The 27,020-nt window shown below is 41.6% G+C and overlaps 1 protein-coding gene across 1 annotated transcript in view; it reads right to left on the bottom strand.

Moving 5' to 3' along the window:
- slc66a2 (solute carrier family 66 member 2) overlaps positions 1-27,020 on the bottom strand; it is a gene marked incomplete at both ends in the record, with an annotated part of 60,221 nt that overhangs the window by 13,713 nt on the left and 19,488 nt on the right. The window contains one exon of the mRNA XM_080734439.1: positions 17,703-17,919. Within this exon, the coding sequence (XP_080590565.1) occupies positions 17,703-17,919 (217 nt within the window). The remainder of the gene's footprint in view (positions 1-17,702; positions 17,920-27,020) is intronic.

Below are 27,020 nucleotides of genomic sequence, written 5' to 3'. Positions count from 1 at the left end.
CTTTAAAATTGAAACATGCTTTTTTAAATAAATTCAATGAATATTGCAGTTTTATGCAAATTATTCTTCTGCCTCTAAATCATACATGCAAAGTAACATGTTCATGGCATTTGGCAAAGATGTAGAGTGTTAGTCCAAATATCACTAAAACCAATCTTACCCCAATTGGCCAAAGGGGGGCGCTATATCATTTTGAGCAGTTTGTGAAACGCTTAAACCCATTAGGATTTTTTTTTTTGCAATTTGCATGAAACATTCTACACACAATCTAAGGACCTTTATCTAATATGCCTATGAAGTGCACACACACAAAAAAATAAAAAATAATAATGAATATAGCTGCAAGCAGCGATAAAGTGGCCAAAGCCAAAAACACCTCAAATCATGAACACAGCCTGCAATGGGTGTGAAATCTTGCAAGCACATTCCCAATAGGTCAAGGAACAGATACCACCCTTCTTACATTGGCCTGTTATAGCGCCACCAGCGGGTCAACTTTTGCACAACACATTTTTCGAACAAAATGGACCAATCTTTGACGTCAGTAACGTCAAAGAGAGCACTGCCTGCGATCTTGACATTTTGTACTTTTATAGCCATTGTTTTCCGGCTTGAAGCGAGCCCACAATTGTTTCGAAGGAACAATATTTTTCTAGTTATGGGTATGTAACTCTGAGAGTGTACAATGGTTCCATTTGTACATTGATTTTACAATAATAATTAACTTGTAATTCCTATAGTGCTCTCAGTGTTGAGAACCACTGGTCTAGTGGACAAAGGTCTGAGGGCCTTTTGTCTTCCGTCTAGACTTTGGATGAACGACCATAACTTATACGGGGTTAAAAGGTCTGTGATGGAGGAAGGGTCTTGACCGAGCCCTGTCGTCTAAGTAATCAATACATTCTTGAAATCAATTCTAAAACGAATAGGTAATCAATGAAGGAAGGCTAGGTGTAATGGGCTGTGCTCTTTTGGTTTTGGTTTAACAGTCTGGCTGCCGTGTTCGGAACTAATTGGAGATGGGGTAGCTTTTAGTTTTTTAGGCCAAAATGTGTGGAATGCCAGTGATCTGATTGATAAAAGCATGATTCAGCCAAGAGTTACAAAACACTTAATTTTAGAGATGTTTCTAAGCTGTTAAAAAGGTTGGACCACCTTATTGAACTGTGTTTAATGATTGATCACTGCTCTGACTGCAGGGTTTACAGTCACTAATTCAGCAAGACTATGTTAAATCAAATAATTACTTCCAATTTGATATTATTTAGCGGTAAAACATTTTGAGCCATCCAACAGTGTAAATCAGGGGTCTTCAACAGGGGGTCCAGGACCCATAGGGGGTCCTCAGAGTTACTACAGGGGGTCCTTCAAATCTTTGTGTGATAGAAACTTTTTTTCTCCTTTTTTATATTAACCACTTGAACCCTAGCGTCCATATTTTGAGAATGTTAGCCAAAAATAGCAGATCTACAAGCTCACAACGCCTCGCGCTGCGAGGCGCTGTGAGCTTGTAGATCGGCTATTTTCTGCAAAGAGTTTTGGTGTAGAGGGGATAAAGAGCACACTAAGTACAGAGTGAAAGGCCAAGTTTATTAAGTATTGATGGTTCAAGTGGTTACATATCTGATAACACAAATTGACATGAATCCAAAATACACTGATGATTGTGTTGTCAAACGATGAAACTACTGTATATGGAATCTGGGGGTCCCTGCTTCATCTCTCTCCCAGTCTCAGCTAAGGGGTCCTTGGCCTGAAAATGTTGAAGACCCCTGGTGTAAATCATCAAAAATGCTTCAGATAATTCAGATAAGTAATGGGCAGGTTAGTTGTTTATCATCGTCAGAACAGTGGAAACTGTTTGTGTTTATGGATAATGTGGCCTTATGGAAGCATGTAGAGAGAATAAAATGGGGCTGAGAAGAGAGCCTTGCACCACCGTAATGCACCAGTGCCTAAAAGCACAAAAAACTGTCTTAAAGGGGAAGACCACCCATTTTCAATATTGAACTATGTCATTAATATACCTTAGAGGAGTTGTGTGAAAATAAAAAAAAGGTTCCCCCTCTTCTGTGTTGCCTAGAACTGGAGGATTGATTTTTGGGTTTGTATTGCAAATTACAACTTGATGACATCACACATTGTACTTTACAATCCAGTTCTAGGCAACACAGAAGGGGGGGAACTTTTTTTTTTATTTCCACACAACTCCTCTAAGGTATATTAATGACATAGTTCAATATTGAAAATGGGTGGTCTTCCCCTTTAAGTCATATTGGGATATCGGATATCGGACACGACGTCACGATCCAAGTCACGGATACAAATTAAAATGTCTCTGGCTTATAAATATGCAATATAATCACACAATTGTAAGCACATAACCAAACGCTTTAGCATATACAGTACTATACTCTTATCCAGCTAACCTTTTTCGTCGCTACTCCACTCTTGAGAGGAGACATGTGTTGCCATTGCATTTTTCACTCAGTTGCACTGACTGCACTCTGTAATTTGAATTCAAGCCTATCCTACAATTAATAAATGGCTTTAATTGAAAGGTAATGCGTTATTTTATTCTTGCTATATACAGTAGCCTACTGTATCGGGTGTCGGTAAAGTATCGGGAAATATCCAAATATATATATCGGATCAAAATTGAAAAAACCTGTATCGGTGCATCCCTAAAGAAAACCACTCAAGAGGAGAGCCTGATAGGCCTGATCTGATCATGACCAGAAATACGGCAAAATCTGAAGGATTAAAATGGAGCAATGTCCTTCCTGCATCAGCTGCTGAGAGAAGATCATTAGTGACTTTCAATAGAGCAGTTTGTGCACTGTGCCATGGCGAGAACGTAGTCACAAAGCTGTTCATACACAACTTTCACTAATACGTTAATAAATGTTAATACGTTTTTAAGAAATGGTTTGATGAGGGCACAGGAGGTCAAGACAGATTAAGTGGTGAGGGAGCCATTTATAATAGAGAGAATTCCAGGGCAAACTGAAGTCATGACTACTAGTCTTGTGGGATATTATTCTAGAGCGTGCCCGTACTTAATTATACCAGTATGTGCTAATTCTGCTGGCTTGGTTGTATATTCACATTTTTAAAAATATATACAACTGGTTGCTGCCTTCTGGGAACTCAGATTATTTGCTGCCAAGCCTGTAACCTTAACCCTAGCCCTCGAGGATAGTTTTATTGTATTTATTATAACACACTGCAGCTGTCATGCCAGGGGTTCTGTTTGTTTACAGTGTCTAGTATTCAACCATTCGCGTACAAAATACACATACACACATTCACACATACCAAACACGGAGGCAACCATGCAAGGTGGCAGCTTGCTCATCGGGAGCAATTAGGGGTTCAGTGTCTTGCTCAAGGACACTTTGACGCGATGCCAGCAGGAGCCGGGCATTGAATAGGGAACATTCCAGTTCCAAAGATGGTCTTCGTCCTGGTCTGTTGTCCATGGAACGAACAGTTCCTGTGCTGACAACTTCCTGCGCTCTGCCATTTAGGCCTAGAATTATTGAATGCTTTAACCAGTGAAAAATAGCAGATATACAAGCTCACAGCGCGGTACCGAGTGCCGCGCTGCGAGCTTGTAGATCTGCTATTTTTGAAAAATATTTTTGAATATATGTATTTTCAAAGCGACCGTTTGTAACTCAAATTTTGCTTCTGGGTGGTCCCTGGAACTAGATATTTTGAGATGGGGGTCCGTGGCCAAATAAATATCATTTTGGGGGTCCTTCACATGAAAAGGTTTGAGAACCACTGACATAGTAGTCTCTTAAGAAAAGACTAACTGAGCTCCAGTTAAGTGAAAAGGACCTTTTCTTTGACGATGGCTATAGCCAGATTGCTGACATAGAAACATTGGTTTTTCAAAAAATCTTAGAAGGATTCAAAAGACACTCATAGAATCGGGACAAAATTCAAATTTTCACGATTTTTCAAAAATAGCAGATCTACAAGCTCGCAGCGCAGCACTGTGCCGCGCTGTGAGCTTGTATAAAATAATGATACACAAAAATGTGTACCCATTCTGAATGGGTTAAGTGTTTCATGCATAAGTACCTATGCAAATAGCACGGGTTCCGGGAGAAGCGTGGCCACATAAAAGCGTTACTCTAGCCACAGCATGGTCATATTGGACAGGATTTAATTGGGAGGAAGTCAGCACTGTCTGTGTGTTTTGTTTTTTTAGTTTTTTTTTCAGCCATGACAGGTAAGGCTTGTGGCTGACTTGCTTTACAGTTACACGTGTACTGAAACGTGTGGCACATGGGTAAAACACACACACACGCACGCACACACGCCTGCATGCACATAATACAGTATCAACAATGTCAGCACAACTGAGGAGTTGATGACTGGGTGGTAAAGTATCTGCGTGCACACACGCACGTACACACGCACGCACGCACGCACGCACACCTCTCTTCTGGAAAAATCTCAGCACAATTGAGGAGTTGAAGGCTGGATGGTAGCTACTGCACACACACACACACACACACACACACACACACACACACACACACACACACACACACACACACACACACACACACACACACACACACACACACACACACACACACACACACACACACACACACACACACACACACACACACACACACACACACACACACACACACACACACAGACACACAGAGAAAGAAATGTGGAAAACAGCGCTGGTAATAAAGTAACCTAGCAACAGCGGGCGATATTCCGGCTCAACAGGTTGAGCGCAGAGGGAGGATAGATGGATAACAAACAATAAACCAGAGCTGCAAATGACATTGTCCACTTGGTTTCTATGGCAGCTACCTGCACATTGTGACCGGCGGGGGACAGCTGGTGAGCAGCCAGGTGAAGGAGGAGAAACATGGTCAGTGTCGGGAAGAAACCTGGTATTTCCATATTTCAACATTTTATGTTTTTCTCCGTTAAGCCACTTGCACGCATGCGCCCATCCACCGAAATCAAAATCGTTAAAATCACAAAAACGATAGAAAGCAGTAAATGAAAGCATTTCAACACTCATCTTTTCTTTTCTCTAACTACAATCTAAAATACCAGTAAGACTCCCTAATCGGGAGGTAAGCGACTGTCAGGTCGCATACACAAACATTAGAAGGCAATCGTAGCCAATCAGCAGGGAATATGGGAAATGGGACAGATCAAAGTTGATGACATGACTTTAGAGATACTGTGTACCGCTTTGCGTGATTTTTGGGCAAAATCTGTAGGAGCAGTGTCCAAAAATGTGTCTTGCAAGAATCGGCCTCATGGTGGTGCTAGAAGAGGGCCATGTGAGAAATCAGGGCTGGAGGTTGTGGCTTGCCAGCGAAGGAGTGTGTGTGCAAAGTTTGCTATGGATAGGGGCAACGGTGCCGGAGATAAGAGTAGGGCCAAAAGTGTGACGTGACTGACAGACAACGGACAGACAGCCGGTGGAGCTTTTCATAGTAACTTGCGACCAGGCGGTCGCAATTAACCCTTATTGTAAAAAAAAAACTAAGTTGTCCTTTGACAAAGCTCAACGGATCCAATAACTGCACTGGATCCTGTTGGAACAACGGTTCTTTTCCTGGACAGTATCGGTGTTGGACATACAAGGTTTCCACACCAACAGCGAGGACATAATGAAATCCAGCAAAGGCACAGGCAGCCCAAACGGAGGAGGCGCACGGGGACGGCTCTGTGGACTGTCAGGGAGTCACTAAAGTGTCAGGCAGGCAGGGATGACAGAGGGGAACAAACAGCCAACAGTATGGGGCAGGAACAGGACCAGCTGGTTGCTGTAGTGCCCGGGTTAAGCTATTTAGACCGGGAATTAACGCATTATTACTTTAACCATTACTTTATGCTTTATCTATTGAAAAATCACTCACAGCACGGCACCGAGTGCCGCGTTGCGAGCTTGTAGATCTGCTATTTTTGAAAAAATCGCGAACATTTGTGGAAGTCTGAACATTTCGACACAATTCTACATTATAAATGTCCTTCTATGGTTTTGAAAAAACGCATGTTTCTAGGTCAGTGGTGCTCAAACTTTTTCATGTCAAGGACCCCTAGAATTATATGTATTTGGCCCCCATCTCAAAATATTATGATATTATGATATATACTCAAATATTTGAGTTACAAAGGTTCACTTTAAAAAAAGATATATTCAAAAATGTGCAAATTGCAGATCTACAAGCTCGCAGCGCGGCACTCGCGCTGTGAGCTTGTATATCTGCTATTTCAAAAGCTAAGGTATAAAATAATTCCAGTTCTCAACGGGTTAAAGAGGACAGGTAGCCTGGCTGACAGCCAGCCAGGAAGACACCCAAGTAGAGAGGGATGGACTCTGGTGGGAGGTACAGTAGAGTGGAGCGGTGGTTCCCTAACATTTTTAGCCAGTGACCCAGTGAGAGATTGGACGTTTGCCCTGGGACCCAAACTAGTGACAACTGCAGATGTACAAGCTTGCAATGCTAACCACTTCTTAAACATATATTTTCTAGTTTGGATTTGAATTTCTTCTATTTTTCTTTTTCATGAAATTACTTAAAAAATCGTTGTTTCTTTGTTTTCAATCATGAAAATGTAACTTTTTTGGGCAATGTTTTCTGAAAATGTTTTAAAATAATAATAATTAGAAATGAAATGTAGGAAACAAATAATTAAGGGTCCCATAAAAATGTGTCTGCGACACATTTTCCAGTGGCGTAGAGCACACACTTTCAGAGGCTGTTTGTTCTGTGAACAATGGAACGCACATACGCACGCACACAAACCTTTCAAGACAGACTTAACGGCACATCTCAGGTTGTTGAGAACTCTATTTTTAATAGTCTTTTAAGTCATATGCAAGAGAGACTGGACCAAATGCAGCCTGAGACTGCATTGGTCCTGGGGACTCCTGCCCCTGGAAGTATAGGATTTGTGTCTCAGGTATAGGGATGAATGGTGTCCATTTGAGGCTAAATGGGGAGTTGATTTGTTAGTCCTCTCCCACAAACCTAACGTCTTTCAGGTGATGGATAAAAGACTCACACCACATGAGACCAGACAGGGTTAGGTGTTGTAAAAGTTGCCCCACGTTGGTGGTTCAGTGGTCCACTCAGTGGCCTTGTGGATAGAGGAGTGGTTCTCCACATATCTTTAAATCAGGGGTCTTCAACAGGGGGTCCACAGAGATACTGCAGGGGGCCCCCGAAATTGAAAAAAAGAAAGAAAAAAAAAACTTTTTACATTATTATTATCATTTTTTTAAAGAAAGAAAAAAAAATATGATTCTGTCTCTTTTGAAGAGCACATGATTATTGTGCAATTGACAGATTGTTAGTGATGGAATGATAGTATTGACAGGTGCCATAGCATTGGATTGACATTGGTTCTCAGTAAATAATTCATTTGTGGCGATACGATATGATTCGATTCAATGATTTAAAATTGATATAGTAACTATTTAGCAAAGAAATTAAATCTGTGTTTTTTTAGGGTAAAATCTATTATTATGGATATAAACACTGATTTTCTAGCAAATACATGGATGATGGACCTTATATTTCAACACATATGGACAAACCCACACCTTGACATGAACACAGAGATTACACACATTTATCGATAAAGCAAAGAGTATTGACAATATTCTGATTATAGATTTAGCTAAAATGGCCATTCAGATTGAATAAGGTCTTTAGCTACTGTATGTCATATAATGATGTCATCACGCGTTATTATTACATCAGATGTAATTGTCCTTTTAATTGCCGTTATTGTATTTTCAAACACAACACCATTCAGCAGCTTCTGGGAACAATTTTCACTACCTTCTGACGACCTCCATTGTAAATTAGTTGAACTGATTCAGTGCTTGTGCGTGAAATGATTCACTGGACGATACATCTGAATGGAGGACATAAGGATTGCTTCCATGCTGCCGTGGTAGTCGGCCACAAGCTGTACTCATTTGGAGGATACTACTACTACCAGAACAACAGGGATCAGATTGAAGTCCAGGTCTTCAACACATTGTCTTTGCGTTGGAGGAAGTTGCCCAAGTTGCCCCTAGTGACAAATGGAAGAGGACAAAGTCCCATTGAGGTTCCCTCCGGGCGCTATGGCCACACAGCTGTGCTGGTAGAAGAAAGTGTCTATATCTGGGGTGGAAGGCCTTACTGCAATGCACTTTATGCCTTTGATGTCGACAGAATCAGCTGGTTCAAACCCAATATTTCGGGGACTATTCCAGGAGCAAGGGTGTTCCACTCAGCCTGTGTCCTGGAGAAGGTCATGTATGTGTATGGAGGATTCACCCTGACTGACTATAGTAATGACATATACAAGTTGGAGACCACCATTATGGCCTGGTCTTTAATTAACACCAGAGGAACTCCACCACCTGCTTCAGAAGGTCACTCTGCCACCATCATCGGGACAAAGATGTTTGTATTTGGGGGCCATGGGTACGACTACTACAACAGCATCAGAGTGTTTGACACAGAGACCAACTGCTGGCAGAGCACGCCTTCTGGACACCTTATCCAAGGTGAACGTACGTATCATTCAGCCTTTGCCTACAATGGAGAGCTGTACATATTTGGTGGCTGGAACGGGAGCCAGCTCTTCAATGATCTGTGGAAATTCAGTTCAGAGACCTTTTCCTGGAAGCGGGTTGAGCCCAAGGGGAAAGACCCCTGTAGGATGACTGGGATGTGCTGTTGCACGGTGGGAGATTCTATCATCATCCATGGAGGACACAAAGACTCCACTTCTGGTGGCCTGTACATCCTAGACTTAAATCCCAGCCTGAAGATGTTATGCAAGCTAGCAGTCACTCAGCATGGTCTGGAGCAGTCTGAACTCCCACATGACATCAGGTGGGAACTGGCAACCATGGCTACCAACTAGGAATGGGACGATATACAAATTGCATATCACGAGTTAGGCCTGTGACGATTCACTTTTTCCCGATTCGATTCGATTTCGATTCATAGGGTGACGATTCGATTATATCACGATTATCGCGTTTTCCTGCGATTTGCGATTCGAATCACGATTATTGCGATTTTTCCCTAACATTTTTTTTAAAAACAATTCTAAACAATATAAAATATTAAAAGTTGAATCATATACTTCATATCAATGCAGCCAAATAAAGTCAGTCAATCTTTCTGACATTTATTTCAGCCAAAGTGCCAGTGGTACAACATTACAACAACATGTTCCTGGTCAAGATGCCAGAAAACACAGAACACAACAGTCATAAAAAAAAGAAGAAAACAAATTGCTGTGCTGCAGGCCTACAGCACTGTGCTAGCTTTAGCCATAATAACATGACATCCTCATGACCTAAAACTGTTCCTTTAGGACCTGTACTTACTCTGACTGAAAGTGGTTATTTCACCTTCAGGTTAATTTCACCTTTTTTTTAAATAAATAAATAAAATCGGGAAAATCGATTCTGAACTTTGAAAATCGATTAATTGAATCGCCGGCATTAACATCACGATAATATAGTAAATCGAGGCCTATCACGAGTATTGTGACAAAATAAATCGCGATTTACAATATTATCACGATAATCAAAATCCATTATCCTGGGGTGGAACATTTGCCAAAAAATAGCAGATCTACAAGCTCATTGTGAGCTTGTAGATCGGCAATTTTTTGGCAAAGACATTTGATAGAGTGAAAAAAAATACTTTATCAACTACATATACAGTATTATAAGTACCTTTTACCAATTATAGAGTGTTTAAGTGGTACCGGATATGCACCTCGGCAAATAAAAGGTGAATTGATCCCAATGCATGACGGAAGACGATATCACGATAAATTAAATATCCACGATACGATTATCGTGAGCGTTTTTTTATCACGATAAACAAACATACAAATAAATAAATAACACAAGTCGCAACAGGGTCCAAGCATAGAAGATGGTTATGAGATAATGATGATGATGATGATGATGAAGAAAAGGGTCATGACTTCCAGGAAAATGTGTGTACTTATACATCGAGCTGCCTCACTCTACAGAAGGGGTTTTCAAAGTGGGTGACGGGGCACCCTGGGGTGCCGCGACGGCAGTCCACGGGTGCCGCAAGATCATTTGATAATAATATTATTTGGAATTTATCACTTGAAGAAATATTTAGTATCATTTTAAACTTGAAGTACAAAGTTATTTTCAGTCAGTTCTAACCAAAATGGCTATTATCTCAACGTTTTCCTCGCAACATAATCACTAAAATATCGTCACCGTCAGGCAGAAACCTCTGTCGCACAAAACTAGTGAAAACAGCCGATCTACAAGCACACAACGCCTCGCACACAACGCCTTGTAGATCGGCTGTTTTCACTAGTTTAGTACATTTTATAGATGATAAATACAAAAAGAATGGTCTTGGACATACACGGTTTCCTCCCGACAACGACGATATTCTATAAATTTAAGGTGCTGCGAGTGAAAATTATAATGTAGGGGTGCCTCGGATTAAAAAAATATTTATAGGGTGCCCTGAGACAAAAAAGTTTGGGAACCCCTGCTCTGCAGAACTCCAGTTACCATGTATTTGCCATCTTCCACCGAAGAAGTAGCTTCGGTGAACCACTCCTGGCAATCATAACAGAAACCCTCGCTGTGGTACAAAGAAATAATATGTGAATAAATATTGAATACGTATGTAACGGGTGATTCATCACTTTATCAATTTCTGAGGATAATGAAGAGGACGGACGCGATGTCATGTCAGCGTTAACAAATTGCTCTCAGAAGACCTGGTGGCACGGACAGCAAGTCGGGTACCAGAAATACTTAATAATAAGCCACGTGTCACTGTCAGCGTGTGGCTTCACACTTCCCTGTTATAACGACCTGTCCACCCGATCCCCAAGTTTTCATCCCATAGATTGGGATGAAATCAGCAGCAAATCATCCCATAGATCTGGGCCAGTTGGGCCCAAGCGCCCCAGCTAGATGGGGCGTTTGGTTGATATCTGCCCATAGATCAGACTGTTTGGGCGTTTGGTTGATATCTGCCCATAGATCAGACTGTTTGGGGCAAACCAGCTTTTGTAGGGGGTCACGTGACCGAAAATGTCACATTGTTTTAGCGCTGGTTCGAATCTGGGAAGGGGAAAAGAATAATAATAATGACATTATTTAAATGTACTTTTCTCCGTGGTAAATATATGATAAGGTGAATATGGGCATTGTATGGCTCAACAGTTTAAAGTTTGTTACAGTTGCTATGGCAACCATAACGTGATTTCTTTTTGTTTATGTTTCTTTAAATTAATTCCCCTCCAATCCACAAAATGCAGCTTCTGGGTGATTCCCCCACGGGATAAATAAAGGAATCTATCTATCAATCAATCAATCAATCAATCAATCAATCAATCAAGTTTATACACACAGCTTTTTTTTTTTTGTAATCTTTTTTGAACTTGTTAGAGTCTGTTTAGACACTTCTCTTAGTATATGAAGGAGCATGGTAGTCTACTGGTTTAGACGCTTGACCTGCAATCCTTCTACTTTTCCGCAGGGCAGAGGTTCAATTCCCAGAAGGGGTTGTGAATGGAACATAATTATTTGAGCACATAGTTTCCACATTCGCTTTTTTTTGCTCAAAGGGGGCTTTTCTAAATATATGTTATATAAATATTCGTCCATAATACGGTTTTATATAGGTTTTACACTAAACAACCACTCGGATATTCATGATTATTCTGTCCAAAGAAATCACAATTTACAATATTATCGCGATAATCCTATCCTAACATCCATTATCCTGGGGCGGAACATTAAACATGCTAATTTAATTGTTTTATTGGCTATATAGACTATTCTATATCACCCCTAGCCCATTGGTTCTCAAAGTGGGGTCCGGGGACCCCCAGGGGTCCTTCAGGGAGTTCCAGGGGATCCCCAGCTAAATGATAGTTAGGAACCAAATGGACCCTTATGGGTCTGTAACTCAGAGAGTGTAACTCAGCTAGCCTACACTCTCCGAGTTCAATTAATATTGATTTTACAATAATAAATGGGGTCATAGAGATTAAATGGGGGGTCCGTAGCCTAATGGAAAAGCAAACTAGGGGTCCTTGAAATTAAAATGGTTGGGAAAATCGGCTGAAAAAATCTTCTCTTATGGGGGTCCCCGGCATTACATTGACTCAGTTCCACAGATAGGCTACATGTTGTGAAACAGCAGATCTACAAGCTTGCTTGCAAAGGCATTGCCATTTTTGAGACGCCATTTTATTATTCTGCTCCAGGATTCTGGCTACCCCCCCCCCCCCCCCCCCCCCCCCAAATCACATGTGCGAAGTCCGAATATGCAGGTTTTATTTCGATGCACCATCGTCTGTACGACAACCAGAAGTGCCTCAAATAGCCACTTCCTGGTGTGTTTCAGGCAGTTCCCGGAAGTAACCCTGGAATTTTACCACTCCCCTAGACTAATTTTGCGACGCAGAGTTGAATGGTACCAGTCTTATGTCTTTATAACAACCGGAAGTGCCTCAAATAGCCACTTCCTGGTGTGTTTCAGGCAGTTCCAGGTCAGTAGGTGTTCCGATATATTTTTTATCCAAAACTACACGTAATTTTAGCCCTAAGGTTGAAATTAGTAAGGCGAATATCCTATTGTGATTTTATAGTAATTAAAAGAATGCTAACCCTAGCGTCGCACAGCGAATGTCGCAACGAAACGAAACACATATCAAAGCGTGCGTCTCAATGCGCTCTAAAACATACTAAAAGATGAGCCCATGAGATGCATTGGTTCGTGAATAAAAGCCAACCCTAGTTAGCCTAGGGTTAGCCTTTTAGCCTTAATAACTCAGAGACGATAAGATATCAGAACTCCGTTTTGAGATATGTTGTAGTGCTTTCCGAGACGAACATTTTGATATCTCATATGTCCCTCTACGACATTCTTATCCCTGGGATCTCCAATTTCACAAGGGTCATAGAGTGTATACCCCTTAGAGCCCTTTGGCCAGCAAACCAAAGTTACCAATCAACTCACAGGAGTGTTTGTGTGCGAGGAGAGTTATATAGGCTTGTTCGTCTCTGCGATACGAACACGCTGATGTGTCTATCATCTCTCTACGACATTCGTGTACGGAGTAAAACATACCCCTAGTTGGAATTAGGGTTAGCCCCCTAGGGGTCGCTCAGAAATGACACACACATCAATGCGTCCGCCTCGGTGAGCAGATCAATAATCTGTTACCCTTTTGTCTCTACGACCCCTAGAACCCGAGCTAGCCCTTCTAGAAGTGTTAGAAACGGACCGAAATATTTTCAAACAACGGCACCAGCACCAACGGACTTGCCGTCAAAAAGTAAGTCGGAATAAGTGTCCTTTATCCGAGAAAATGTGTAATCGTGTTCATGGCGTGCAAATTTCGTGTCTTTTTCGCAATAGGAAAGGGTTAAAATTGTCGGAGATTCCCGAAACCCATTCCATTGGATCGGGCATACTTCAAATATGAAAGGCGTGTCCTGCCTGAAACAGCCAGATTTTATTTGAATATTTTATTGATTTTAAGGCCAAAAGGCCCATTTTGGAGCCATAAGCGACCTTTTTCCTTGACCTTTAGAGTTAGGAGTGTCGTAGAGAGACAAGACCGGGTTCATTGGATTCAGCGTCAAAAAGCGTGTCAGAATAAGTGTCTTTTATCTGGGAAAATGTTTAATTCAGCTTACGCAGTTGAAATAGGGTATTTTTTTAGACCCCGAAATCGTGATTTGACCCCTTCGATCTTAAAAAAGCAAATGAAACTCTAGGTCAGGATTTGAGGGGGGGCCTTTTGCAATGAGACCCTATGTGGAAGCTGGTTCAAATCTGGTGCTGTTGCATTGTTTGAAGGAAGCCAAACCAAAATAGGTTTTAATCTTATGTACCTGTACAGTACATCAGTGGTTCTCAAACCATTTCATGTCAAGAACCCCCAAATTGACACTTATTGGCCCGTCGTCCCTCATTTGAAAAGATATGCCGGAGACACACACAAGAGAAGATTTTTCAGCCGATTTTCCCAACCATTTTAATTTCAAGGACCCCCAGTTTGCCTTTCCATTAGGGTACGGACCCCCCATTTAATCTCTATGACCCCATTAATTATTGTAAAATCAATATTAATTGAACTCGGAGAGTGTAGGCTAGCTGAGTTACACTCTCTGAGTTACAGACCCATAAGGGTCCATTTGGTTCCTAACTATCATTTAGCTGGGGATCCCCTGGAACTCCCTGAAGGACCCCTGGGGGTCCCCGGACCCCACTTTGAGAACCAATGGGCTAGGGGTGATATAGAATAGTCTATATAGCCAATAAAACAATTAAATTAGCATGTTTAATGTTCCGCCCCAGGATAATGGATGTTAGGATAGGATTATCGCGATAATATTGTAAATTGTGATTTCTTTGGACAGAATAATCATGAATATCCGAGTGGTTGTTTAGTGTAAAACCTATATAAAACCGTATTATGGACGAATATTTATATAACATATATTTAGAAAAGCCCCTTTGAGCAAAAAAAAGCGAATGTGGAAACCATGTGCTCAAATAATTATGTTCCATTCACAACCCCTTCTGGGAATTGAACCTCTGCCCTGCGGAAAAGTAGAAGGATTGCAGGTCAAGCGTCTCAACCAGTAGACTACCATGCTCCTTCATATACTAAGAGAAGTGTCTAAACAGACTCTAACAAGTTCGAAAAAGATTACAAAAAAAAAAAAGCTGTGTTGTATAAACTTGATTGATTGATTGATTGATTGATTGATTGATTGATTGATAGATAGATTCCTTTATTTATCCCGTGGGGGAATCACCCAGAAGCTGCATTTTGTGGATTGGAGGGGAATTAATTTAAAGAAACATAAACAAAAAGAAATCACGTTGTTATGGTTGCCATAGCAACTGTAACAAACTTTAAACTGTTGAGCCATACAATGCCCATATTCATATAACCTTATCATATATTTACCATGGAGAAAAGTACATTTAAATAATGTCATTATTATTATTCTTTTCCCCTTCCCAGATTCGAACCAGCGCTAAAACAATGTGACATTTTCGGTCACGTGACCCCCTACAAAAGCTGGTTTGCCCCAAACAGTCTGATCTATGGGCAGATATCAACCAAACGCCCAAACAGTCTGATCTATGGGCAGATATCAACCAAACGCCCCATCTAGCTGGGGCGCTTGGGCCCAACTGGCCCAGATCTATGGGATGATTTGCTGCTGATTTCATCCCAATCTATGGGATGAAAACTTGGGGATCGGGTGACCTGTCAGAGGCAGGTCATTAATCCACGTAGGCCTAGAGTAATTATTTAATGCTTTAACTATTGAAAAATAGCAGATAAATACAAGCTCACAGCGTGGCACCGAGTGCCGCGCTGCGAGCTTGTAGATCTGCTATTTTTTTTTAAATCATGAAAATGTGTGCAAATCTATGAATATCTCATTTTTAAAGTGAACATTTGTAACTCAAATCTTTGCTTCTGGGGGGTCCCTGATACCAAATATTTAGAGACGGTGACCAAATACATATCATTCTAGGGGTCCTTGACATGAAAGAGTTTGAGAACCACTGACGTAGAAACACGTTTTTTTTTTTTTAAACCTAGCAGATCTACAAGCTCGTTGCCGCGCTGTGAGCTTGCAGATCTGCTCATTTGTAATAGTCAAAGCATAAGATAATAATACGCAATAATGCGTGCCCGTTCTGAATGGGTTAAAACAGAGCCAGGGCCAACAGGTTTTACATAGAGCAGAGGCTAACTGGACCTGATTAATTGCAGACTGCTGGTCAGGTGAAAGGTGGCTTGTTTGTTCAGGAGAGCAGCTGGATGATGGGTAATAATACCAACACAGGCTGGGAGTTGGAATCGTTTTCCTTTTACCTCCTAACTAGGGCTGTCACAATTATTACATAATCGTCTAATCGTGATTATTTGACATAATCGCCATAATCGTTTCCATGTTGAAAGATCTTCATATATTTTTTTAAAAGTCAAAAGTAGTGGAAATAGCAGATCTGCAAGCTCACAACGCGTCGCATCGCGACGCGTTGTGAGCTTGTAGATCAGCTATTTCCACTATCAATGTTCTTTTTTAAGTATAAAGTTGTCAAATATGTCAGTAATTTCTTTGTATATTAAGTTATGTGTCATATCTGCCATGTGCAACTTCAAAGCCTAAAAGCCAAACAGAAATGTAATTGTCAACAACAAATCCACAATTAAATCGCTAATCGCAATTATTTGAGTGACAATTAATCGTCATGTAAAATGTCATAATCGTGACAGCCCTACTCCTAACAACCTGCGCTCCGAATCGCTAAACGCCCTGTTTTGTTGTGTGAACGTGTGCGTGTATGTGCGTCATATTAACCCATAACTCAGAGTCAAGCAATAACCAGAACCTCGCATGACCCTCCGTTGACAACGACAGAAGCAGCTCTGGCGAATCAATGAATAATGGCAGCGATAACGAGAATGTAATGTTCGAGCAAGATTACGGCGCGAAAACAACTTCTTGTTCATCTGGAGGAGGAAATTAAAGTGTTTTGCAGTTTTTTCCATTCATAACGAGTCAAAAGAGGCCTTTTATGTCTAGACTAGGTTATCCATCACAGCATGAGGATGCAACAACAGGAGATCATAGAATGGAATATTACAGAAAATAACAAGCACTGAAAGAGAAAAATGGCTCTAGACTGAAATACCTCAATAATCAATTGAAGGGGGCTTATGAACAAAGAGAGATTGAAAACACAGATTTCACCCAGGGGCATTGCAGCTGTTCGTGCTGCATAGGGACAATGGACACCGGACACACTCAAGGGGAGCACACACTGGACGCGAACGGCTGCGCAGCGTCGCGCCGCGGTATCGACGCACATGAAGTGCCGCACGGTAACCCCAACTGGATGCGGCGCGCTGCCAAACAGTACTTCCATTTCCCCGGTGGGGAGAACCATGGGAGAACATGTTCAACGCGCGGCAACGCTGGATAAATAGAACAGTGGTGTATCGGCGCGGCAGACGACGCGGCAGAGCCGCGACTGCGCGCGTCTGACGCCGCCGGTGTGGGTTAGTTCATTGAAAATAACGGGGCCGTATGTTTTGACGCGCCGCCTCCGCGCCGCCTCCGCGTCCAGTGTGGGTTCCCCTTAAGTCAAGAGTAGGAAGTGGCTCCAAAAATCTGCTGAATCAATTCTGGTAAATTTGACAAACGCAACGCGGGACACCTCAGCTGAGTGCCGCTCTGCAACCTTGTAGATCTGCTATTTTTTTTCTTTCTTCCTCTTCCTACAAGTATAGTCATAATACCTGATGGAAAATATCATGGCACCCCAACTTTAATGGTTATATATAGAGTGGGTGGCGATAATTGAATCCGTAGGAGACGGGATTGAATAAATTAGAAGGCGCGGCTTGTGATTGGCTCATTTGGCTGGAGTGGAGGTCTGGAGCGCTCGGCTGTGGTCACTTGGACCGCGCAGGTGACCACCTGAACGTTAACCTCTATGCCTAACCTCAGTAACCCTGACGCTGGTGACTAGCTATAACCTGCCGACGCTGGTGAAGCGAAAAGAAGCGCTCCTTCCCCCACCGTCTCCTACGGATTCAATAATAGCGAGTGGGTGGGTTACCTCATGCCCTCGGTGGACTTGTTCTGGTAATTGCAGTAGAGCTGCGGCGTGCCCAGCATGGCCTCGGTGAACACGGCCAGGAAGCCCAGGCTCTCCACGAACAGCGCCGAGTCCAGCAGCAGGTAGGTGACGTAGGCCGCCAGCAGCGTGAAGGTCAGCACGCACTGCAGGTAGTCCACGAAGCGACTCCACGACCAGAAGTGGTTCCAGTCAAAGTCTTGAGGCAGAGAGAGTGAGAGGCACAGATTAGGGATGCACCAATACAGGTTTTTTTTCCAATTTCGATCCAATCCGATATATTAATTGTGATATTTCCCAATACCCGATACTTACAATAAGCTACATAGCAAGTATGAAAAATGCATCAACTTTCAATTAAGACATTTATTAATTGTAAGATAGGCTTCAGTTCAAATAACAGAGTGCAGTGCAAAATGCAATGGCAACTCGTGTCTCGTCTCTTGTGAGAGTGGAGGAGCAATGGAAAGGTTTGCTGGATAAGATGTTGTTAATTTTAACACGAGTTTCCCCGAGTTATCCCATATGTCCAGGCTGCCTGGCCCGAGTTTCCCAAGTGTTGGGCCGTTTTTGAGAAAAAAATAAAAAAAATTATATACCATACCAACCCCATCTTTCAAACAGCCATGTGTGTTTACATTTGAAGAAAACATAATGGCTGCTATATCATGAATGAAAGCTATGAACAGCGTGCACACACGTGGTGCAATGGCGTGCATGATCCGTGCGGAGAAAAGAAAAGATGGGCGTTAAAATGTTTTCATTTACTTTCATTGACACAATAAGCCAGTGATTTCCTTAATACTGTTTACAGTAACACTACTAGCTCCCATAAGTCACATCGGCTTATTGTGTCTAAAAAGACATATTTAGCCACTTGTATGCATGTCCCCACCCAAAGAAATCAACATTAAATTAAAACATTTTAAGACTTGTTTTATTTTCTCTAATTACAATCTAAAACCCATGTTGTAAAAAAAAATAAGTTGTCCTTTAATATTCCATAGTACTTTGGACAGATGGTAAAGTCTACTCTGTTGAATTTAGGGAGCCTTTTAAATGCACTACTTTCCATGAATTTAAATTTCAATATTTCATCCAGGGGTGGCAGTGGCTCAGGAGGTAGATGGGCCACTCGAGAATCAGAAGGTTCCCCCGTTCGATCCCCGACTCCCCCTGTGTTACTGCGGAAGTGTCCTTGAGCAAGACAATGAACTGCTAACTGCTCCCGATGAGCAGGACAGTGCCATACATGGTGTCCTCCGTGGTCTGTGTTAATGTGTTAACCCATTCAGAACGGGTACACATTATTGTGTGTTATTATTTTATGCTTTAACTACTGAAAAATAGCAGATATACAAGCTCACAGCGCGCGCTGCGAGCTTGTAGATCTGCTATTTTTGAAAAATCGTGAACATTAGAATTTTTACCCGATTCTATAAGTGTCATTTGAATCCTTCTAAGGTTTTTGGAAAAATCTATGTTTCTATGTCAGCAATCTGGCAAGCCATCGTCAAAGAAAAGGTCCTTTTCACTTAACTGGAGCTCAGTTAGTCTGTTCTCGAGTATTATTTTTCTTCCTATCGCCAAAATAAAAGTCTGGGTTTCCGATGCTAGTTCTCGAGAGACTGCTATGTCAGTGGTTTTCATGTGACGGACCCCCAAAATGATATGAATTTGGCCACGGACCCCCATCTCAAAACATTTCGTTCCAGGGACCCCCTAAGAAGCAAAATTTTAGTTACAAACGTTCGCTTTAAAAATACATACATTCAAAGATTTGCTGGAATTTTCACGACTTTTCAAAAATAGCAGATCTACAAGCTCGCAGCGCGGCGCGCTGTGAGCTTGTAGATATTTTTCAATAGTTAAAGCATTCAATAATCCCAGGCCTAAATGGGATTAATGTGTGAAATGTAATGCACATTGTAAAGCACTTTGATAAAAGGCACGATAACAAATTCACCATTTACCATGACACACTTCCCTCTTAGATATCTTTAGGCTCCTCCTGGGGCAGCACATGTATTCCTGCTGGTCCAATAGGAAAAAGGGGACCGAGTAGAATAAATCAAGAAAATCTAATCACGTTACCGCTCTGCTGTATCTTAGGGACTCGTACAGTGCTCCAGATGCAATTCATTTAATCGTGTTAAATGAGCTTCTCCTTATCACGAACACACATCTGGAAACTGCTCTCCTTACAAGCACATACATGACAGCTAATAGGAGACATGGGTTTTTAAAGAGATTAAACCAAGGGAAAGGGCATTGTTCAAACTACAGCTTCAATTTACCTCACCACTGAAATATGTTTAATTAAAATCTAGTTATACAATGTCCTGTGATATTACAGGGTGGGTAATATATCAAAAGCAAAAGCAATTGAAAGGCTTTAGGACATTTGCGCTTCTGATCCATGGGGATATTGTTTCATTAGCAGACTGCTGGTGAGACATCCTGACATTTATCTGGTGCATGCGTGCTAATCTCCTCCAAACCAAGGTCATTGAATAACGGAAATTATTCTAAAGCTTTCGCTTTTGTTTGGTTGGAGTTGCAAGAGAGAGTCTTTGTGGTATTGAAGTGAATGGAAGGCTTTGCGATGGACAAGGTCAACAAATCCCACGATTAAGTAAAGTGAATAACTTTCTGAAGGTAATTCAGCCCCTGGCTCCGGCATTCGAGCAAATTCCTTTTATATGGGCATCTGCAACTAAAATGTCCTTCACACTTAAGTGCGAACAACATCAACTGATTGAATCATTTCATCATGTGTTGACAAAGATACTAGAAGTTCGCGGCCCTTCGGGCCGCTCACGTCTAGAGATCGCGCCCGCTTCGCGGGCGCTCACAGCTAAATTGCAGCAGTGTTCCAACTGATATGGGCATATATGGAGATCTGTATCTGTCAGTCCTTTCACACTGCCAGAGAAACATAAGCATATATGCTAATGGAGAAACATAAGCATATACAGTGTATAGTATATGCTTATGTGAGAAATATGTTTGCGTCAGCAAAATAAGCAAACTTTCATTTTGGGAGGATTGCTCCCCCAAAAATCATGTTTTGGCATGAAACGGTTGCATTTTGTGCATTTGTGGCACGCCCTGCTTCTGGGAATTCGTTGAGCATACAACCCTTGACATGTGATTCGAATTTAGTCTTGACTGGATGTTTTGTTTGTGATTTGTGGCCTTTTCTGATAAATAGGCCCCTCCCACTAACTTTGGAAGCATATTACAGGTGAACAATATGGACTATGAAAATTGTCGCTTGAATATGTTTATTGCATGGGTCCAGAGAACATGTGTACCGATTTTGGTGAGATTTGGAGGAAATATGTCGAAAAGGAGCAAAAAGTGTGTTTTGAAGAAAATTTAAAATGGCGGAAAATCTATCCTGATGCAAATGGGTGTGGCCTATGTGGGGACATGTGTCATGACCCAAGGAATCCTGGGGAAAATACATTTTGATTTTCCGACCTATGGTTAAAGAGTTATAGGGCAAAATGTGAAGTGGGCTGTTATAGCACCACCATTAGGCTGACCGTAATTATTATGAATCTCCCCTCTAAGTTATGCATTTTGAAAACATGACATTTACTTTATTACTATTCAAACCCCTCAGGTACAGGAAAGCTTGCTCTGTGTTGGCTTGGTGTGTTAAAATAAGGTATGATGTTAATGCGCAAGAGCGACAGGTAAATGCCACTAATGTAGATTTTGAAGTGAACCACACCGCCAGAGTTCTATATCTATGTATCTATGTGTCTGTCTGTCTATCTATGTATGTATCTATCTAGCTACTGGGCAAAATGTGTAGGAACAGTGTCCAAAAATGTGTTAGAAAAAATTTGAGGGTTCCTGATATGAACAGAACCACTGTTCCATGGTGTATTCCTAGCAGCATGTAAAACAAAAGCACCTGATGGAGTTACAGTTGACTCATTTATTTCCTATGCAATCAATCAATCAATCTCTCTGGAAGAAGTTGCACGTGACTTCTGCAGCAGCACTGAGGCGCTCCAACGACCACTCTGACAAGCTAAATGATGGGTGCAGTAAATGTATTTGTCTGCATACAGCCCAATGAGCCCATAATATTAACATCGTAACAGTGCCCGTCATTTCAGCTGATATGGCAGCCCAAATTACCTGAAAACTGCTAATCAAGAAAATGTGTGACAGCTGTTTCAAAAGCTGTAGGATCAAAACGAATTTATTTTATTACATAAATTTAACTTAAACATGTTGACAACAGTCCTTATTAATCATAAAAACAAATTCAGTATCACACATTGCTTTTTCTTAGTTTCCTAGGCCAATTACCAAAAAGCGGACCAAATTACCTGACTTCTTTTCAGATTCTAATGAGCTAATGTTAACCCTCACCCTCACTTCAACTGTTCTCTGTCTCACAGTTGAGAGCTCAACTGGGGCCCCCTGATGGCCATGTTGGTTAAAAATAAAATAATAATAATAATCTCATGAGGCCCCCAGGCTGTGAGGGGGCCCCAGGCGGCTGCCTATTTTGCCTGTATGGGCTGCACGGCCCTGCTTCACCCTATACTTTGCGCTTCCAAAAAGTGTCCCAATTTACCTGACTTCACCCTATTGTTTTACAGCGTAGCCTACTTTGCGCTTCATTGCAGAGCTGCTGCTGTACAGTCTCAGTCTTCATTTGGATCAACAGATTTACAATCTTTTCTTTCTTGCACAAACATGTGATTTATAGGGGAGCTTTAGCAACACAGAGGATATGCAGCTCGTTTTATGTTGACAGCACGGCACTCACAGCAGGCAGCGGCTTGAAAAAAAAAGAGAGAGAGAAAAAAAAACTTTCACTCTCTTGCTTGGACAGAACGGGAGACAAACACACATCAGCTGATCTTCACGCAGATAACATCTCGATGTGCGTCTTGCGCGAGGCGTTGTGAGCTTGCAGATCTGCTCTCCAGAATTACGTCAGAAGTTGAACTCTCTCTCTGAAATACGATTCTCTCTCTCGCGCTCTTTCTCTCTCTCTCTCTATTCGGTAACACTTCCCAACGTTAGGTATCAAGTAAAAGTACAAAAGTATCGCTACCAACATACCATGCTTGTTAACGGACTACACAAACACACACGCGTGTCTGGTCAAACATCGCATGCATAATCTACTCTTTATGGAGGGAAGCAATGTTTTGTTGAGAACATGGAGAACTGACACACACGCGTGGCTTAAATAAGTCATTTTTCTGCTGTAAGCTGCATTTTTAAGGTTGTCATTGCAGAAAGGGTAAAGTTGAAGGTTTAAAACACGCTATTCCTATCATATTCCAATGGCAGTGTGTGTCCCTGTGTAGTGTTTGGTGTGAAGCAGAACAGCGTGATGGTGCTCTCTCGAACTGCCCCCTCCCCCTTGCTCCATCTCTGCTAGCAGGCAGTTGGGAGTGCGTTGTGTTTACGCCCATTTGTGACGTAAATCGCGTCGCCGGTCAACTTTGGATCACTCCGTCAGGAGTGGCTGCTATGCGTAAGGCGAATTTTGTTAAATTGAAATAAATGCGGTTCAAAGAGTGGCATGTTTAAAATGTGGACAGTTGTACATTTTCCTGTTTGTTCGACGTGGTGGCTATGTTTGTGAGAGGTGTTTGTGAGAATATGTAGCTAAACATTCTGGTTTAGGTTTGCCACCAATTGGTCCAGTATAGATGCTTGATGATACAATGCAAACTACGTTGGTTCCATCAATCCAAGCCAGAACAAAATGTATTGATTGAACAATAATATAAACATTCTGAAAAACGGTCACTAGAGCTGTCACGATTATGACATTTTACATGACAATTAATTGTCACTCAAATAATTGTCATTGACAATTACATTTCTGTTTGGTTTTTAGGCTTTGAAGTTGCACATGGCAATTATGACACATAACCTAAATATTAAAATAAATTACAGACATATTTGACAACTTTATACTTCAAAAATATCGATAGCGGAAATAGCCAATCCACAAGCTCACAACGCATCGCGATGAGCTTGTAGATCTGCTATTTCCACTGTTTTGAATGTTTGAAAATATATGAACATTTTTCAACATGGAAAGGATTATGGCGATTATGCAAAACCATTACCTCAAACAATTTGCGATTAGACGAGTATGTACTAATTGTGACAGCTGTATGAGTTGCTGTGTACCTTTGAGCTAATAGAGCCGACCTGCTTGCTCACGGCCGGGGGATCAATCAGGTCAAAATTCGTGTCAGATCCCGTGTCTAGGTGAGACATGACCTTTGACACGATCTAAATGGCTCAATAGAAGAGCAGATCTATAGACAAAATGCAGATTGGACACATTTTAAATTTATTCATTAAAAAAGTGACACAGTGCTGCTCTAAGTGGTCAGTGGCTGGGCAGCAAACACTACCAAGTAGGCAAACTGGGCCACGAATAGAACTGAAAATACAACCTACTGCATACCCCCTGGATAGACATACACAATTTAAATATAGTATTAGTTGAGCAAGATTTACTTCCATGAAATACCATTTTCAAACTTATCTTCCTGAAATTGAGCCCCACTAATGCTCATTGTAGCACCATTTTCATCTACTTACTCTGCTTATCATTGGTGGGATAGATCAGAAAGCTGCCTACCAATGACATCATCAATGGGGATTCCAAGCGAATAGAAACTACGTCCTTTCGCTTCCTGGAATGTTAGTCAGAACTAGAAGCCAGTGTGGTCTTTCTGGAATAAAACATTCTGAACGGTCTACAGCCCTATCTGAGACACAGAACAAGTAGACAGAAATGGTGCAGTGATGTTACTAGGTTTTCAATGTAATGGGTCCCGGGACCCACAGGTGGTCATTCAAATGGATCCCAGAAAAGTTTTATGAGTCCTCAATACAATGTTTTCGAGCGCTGTGAGCTTGTAGACCAGCTATTTTCAAAATGTTTGCCTATTTCTTATATTTATTTTACAATTTGGCTAATGTTTGAACTTAGAACTACTAAAACTACTAAAACATGTGCCCCTAATGAATTTGGGCGCGCAAAATGGCGTCGGACGTCGGTGCAATCAAAACATTGATGTTTCTATCGCCCGTTTAAGACTTTCTACGTGGATTTTATTTGTGTTAACGTAGGGTAAAGTAGGATGCTTTCACCCATGAACAATGGTGGTGTCTGTGGAATATTAAAATGTTTTTCTTTTACCGCGACCCGGTAAATTATTTTAACATGGACTCCAATGGAGGCGCATCCCCGGGACCCCAGGACCATGACATGAATGGGTCCCTGGGTGACTTGAATGAGTTTTTGATGCGGGATGCGCACGTAATGACATCACTGATGGTGCCATCTTAAAATGTCCATTAGTGAATTATGAAGTTGGAAATGGTCCTTTAACACAGTGGTTCTCAAAGTGGATTCCAGGGACTCTGTGGGTTCCTTTAGGGGGGTCTAAATTGACCCAGGCATACAGTACAAGTCTGTAACTCTGACAGTGTACAAATGGAACCAAATGAACCCTAACGGGTCCATTTGGTTCCATTTGTACACTGTCAGAGTTAATTAAGGGGGAGACCTTGAAATGTGAAAGTTTGAGAAACACTGCTTTAACTCATACCCTGCCAAAAAAGACGTTTTCTATAATAAAAACGTCTTTTTAACTATGGACCTCCCTGCCAGACGTCTTCTGGACGTCTTTTTAAAAAAAATAAAAAAAAACATTTGGACCTCCAACAGTGTACTAGCCATGATCGCGATCGCGAAATTGCATGTTTAACCCCCATACCAACCCCATCTTTCAAACATGGCAGCCATGTTTGTTTACATTTGAAGAAAACATAAGGGCTGCCTTCTCCTGAATGCCTGAACGGATTTCCAAGCGGATTTTTTTGTTTGAAAGCTGTGAAAAGCATGCACATGCATAGTGCATGATCTGTGCACGAATGTGTGCACCAGCGTGCACACTATTTTTTTAACCCTTTGTTGGCGAACCGGCAATATAAGAGGTCCCACTTTAAATATGGCACCGAAGAAGTTAACAGACAGATACAGTATTGAGAAAAGTATCACGATACTTAGCTATATTGATTTTTTGTGTGTATTTGTTTGCCCGCAGGTCACGGTTACGTGGTCGGAGCATGAACTGGATAAGCCACTATAATGGATGTTCCTGCAGAACGGAGGTTTTAACCAGTCTAACAATAACAATATCTTAGCCTTCCAGGCTGTTTAGTTGGCTGCACAGGGATTTCTCAGCAGTGTGTGTCCGTTATGTTTTATTGCGCTTTATTATTTAGTTAGTGCGTGCAAGGGGATGTTAATTGGGTTTAATAATGTGTCATGGGGTTCATGACATGTGTAACAGCACATGCTGTTATAAATGTTTAATTGTTGCGTCCCCGTGATATAGAGCGGTAACTAGCCGTGATGAGCCCGTCTCCAGTTTCCTATTTTAACCCATTCATTATTTTATGCTTTAACTATTGAAAAATAGCAGATATACAAGCTCACAGCGCGGCACCGAGTGCCGCCCTGCGAGCTTGTAGATCTGCTATTTTTGAAACATCGCGAAAATTAGAATTTTGACCCGATTCTATAAGTGTCTTTTGAATCCTTGTAAGGTTTTTTGAAAAAACCTACATTTCTATGTCAGCAATCTGGCCAGCCATCGTCAAAGAAAAGGTCCTTTTCACTTTAACTGGAGCTCATTTAGTCTGTTCTTGAGAGACTACTATGTCAGTGGTTCTCATACCTTTTCATGTGAAGGACACCCAAAATGATATTTATTTGGCCACGGACCCCCATTTAAAAATATCTAGTTCCAGGGACCACCCAGAAGCAAAATTTGAGTTACAAACGTTCACTTTGAAAATACATATATTCAAAGATTTGCACACATTTTCACGACTTTTTCAAAAATAGCAGATCTACAAGCTCGCAGCGCGGCACTCGGTGCCGCGCTGTGAGCTTGTATATCTGCTATTTTTCACTGGTTAAAGCACTCAATAATTCTAGGCCTAAATGGGTTAACTGTGTTGTCAGAGACACATTTTATGTGAGTAATACCATAAAAGAGATTCCTATCGCCAGAAGTTGTCAGCGCTGATTCATTCCCACCGGTTGTTACCGGTCTATTTCTGTTGAGCGGGACCATCGCTATGGAATGTCGTCTAAATCCCTTTCATGACTCAGTTCATCATTTTTTCAGTTCTCAAGGGCCCTGGCAGCTGTGGACCCCCCCCATTCTGGCAGCTGTACAAGGAGGGTACAGTAACCCCTGTGTGGAGGATGCCTGG

Source organism: Nannobrachium achirus (genome assembly GCF_963921795.1).
Source record: "Nannobrachium achirus genome assembly, chromosome: 10".
Lineage (NCBI taxonomy): Eukaryota > Metazoa > Chordata > Actinopteri > Myctophiformes > Myctophidae > Nannobrachium > Nannobrachium achirus.
The sequence above is the reverse complement of the archived record's forward strand: the minus strand, read 5'-3'. Positions and strand labels throughout refer to the sequence as shown.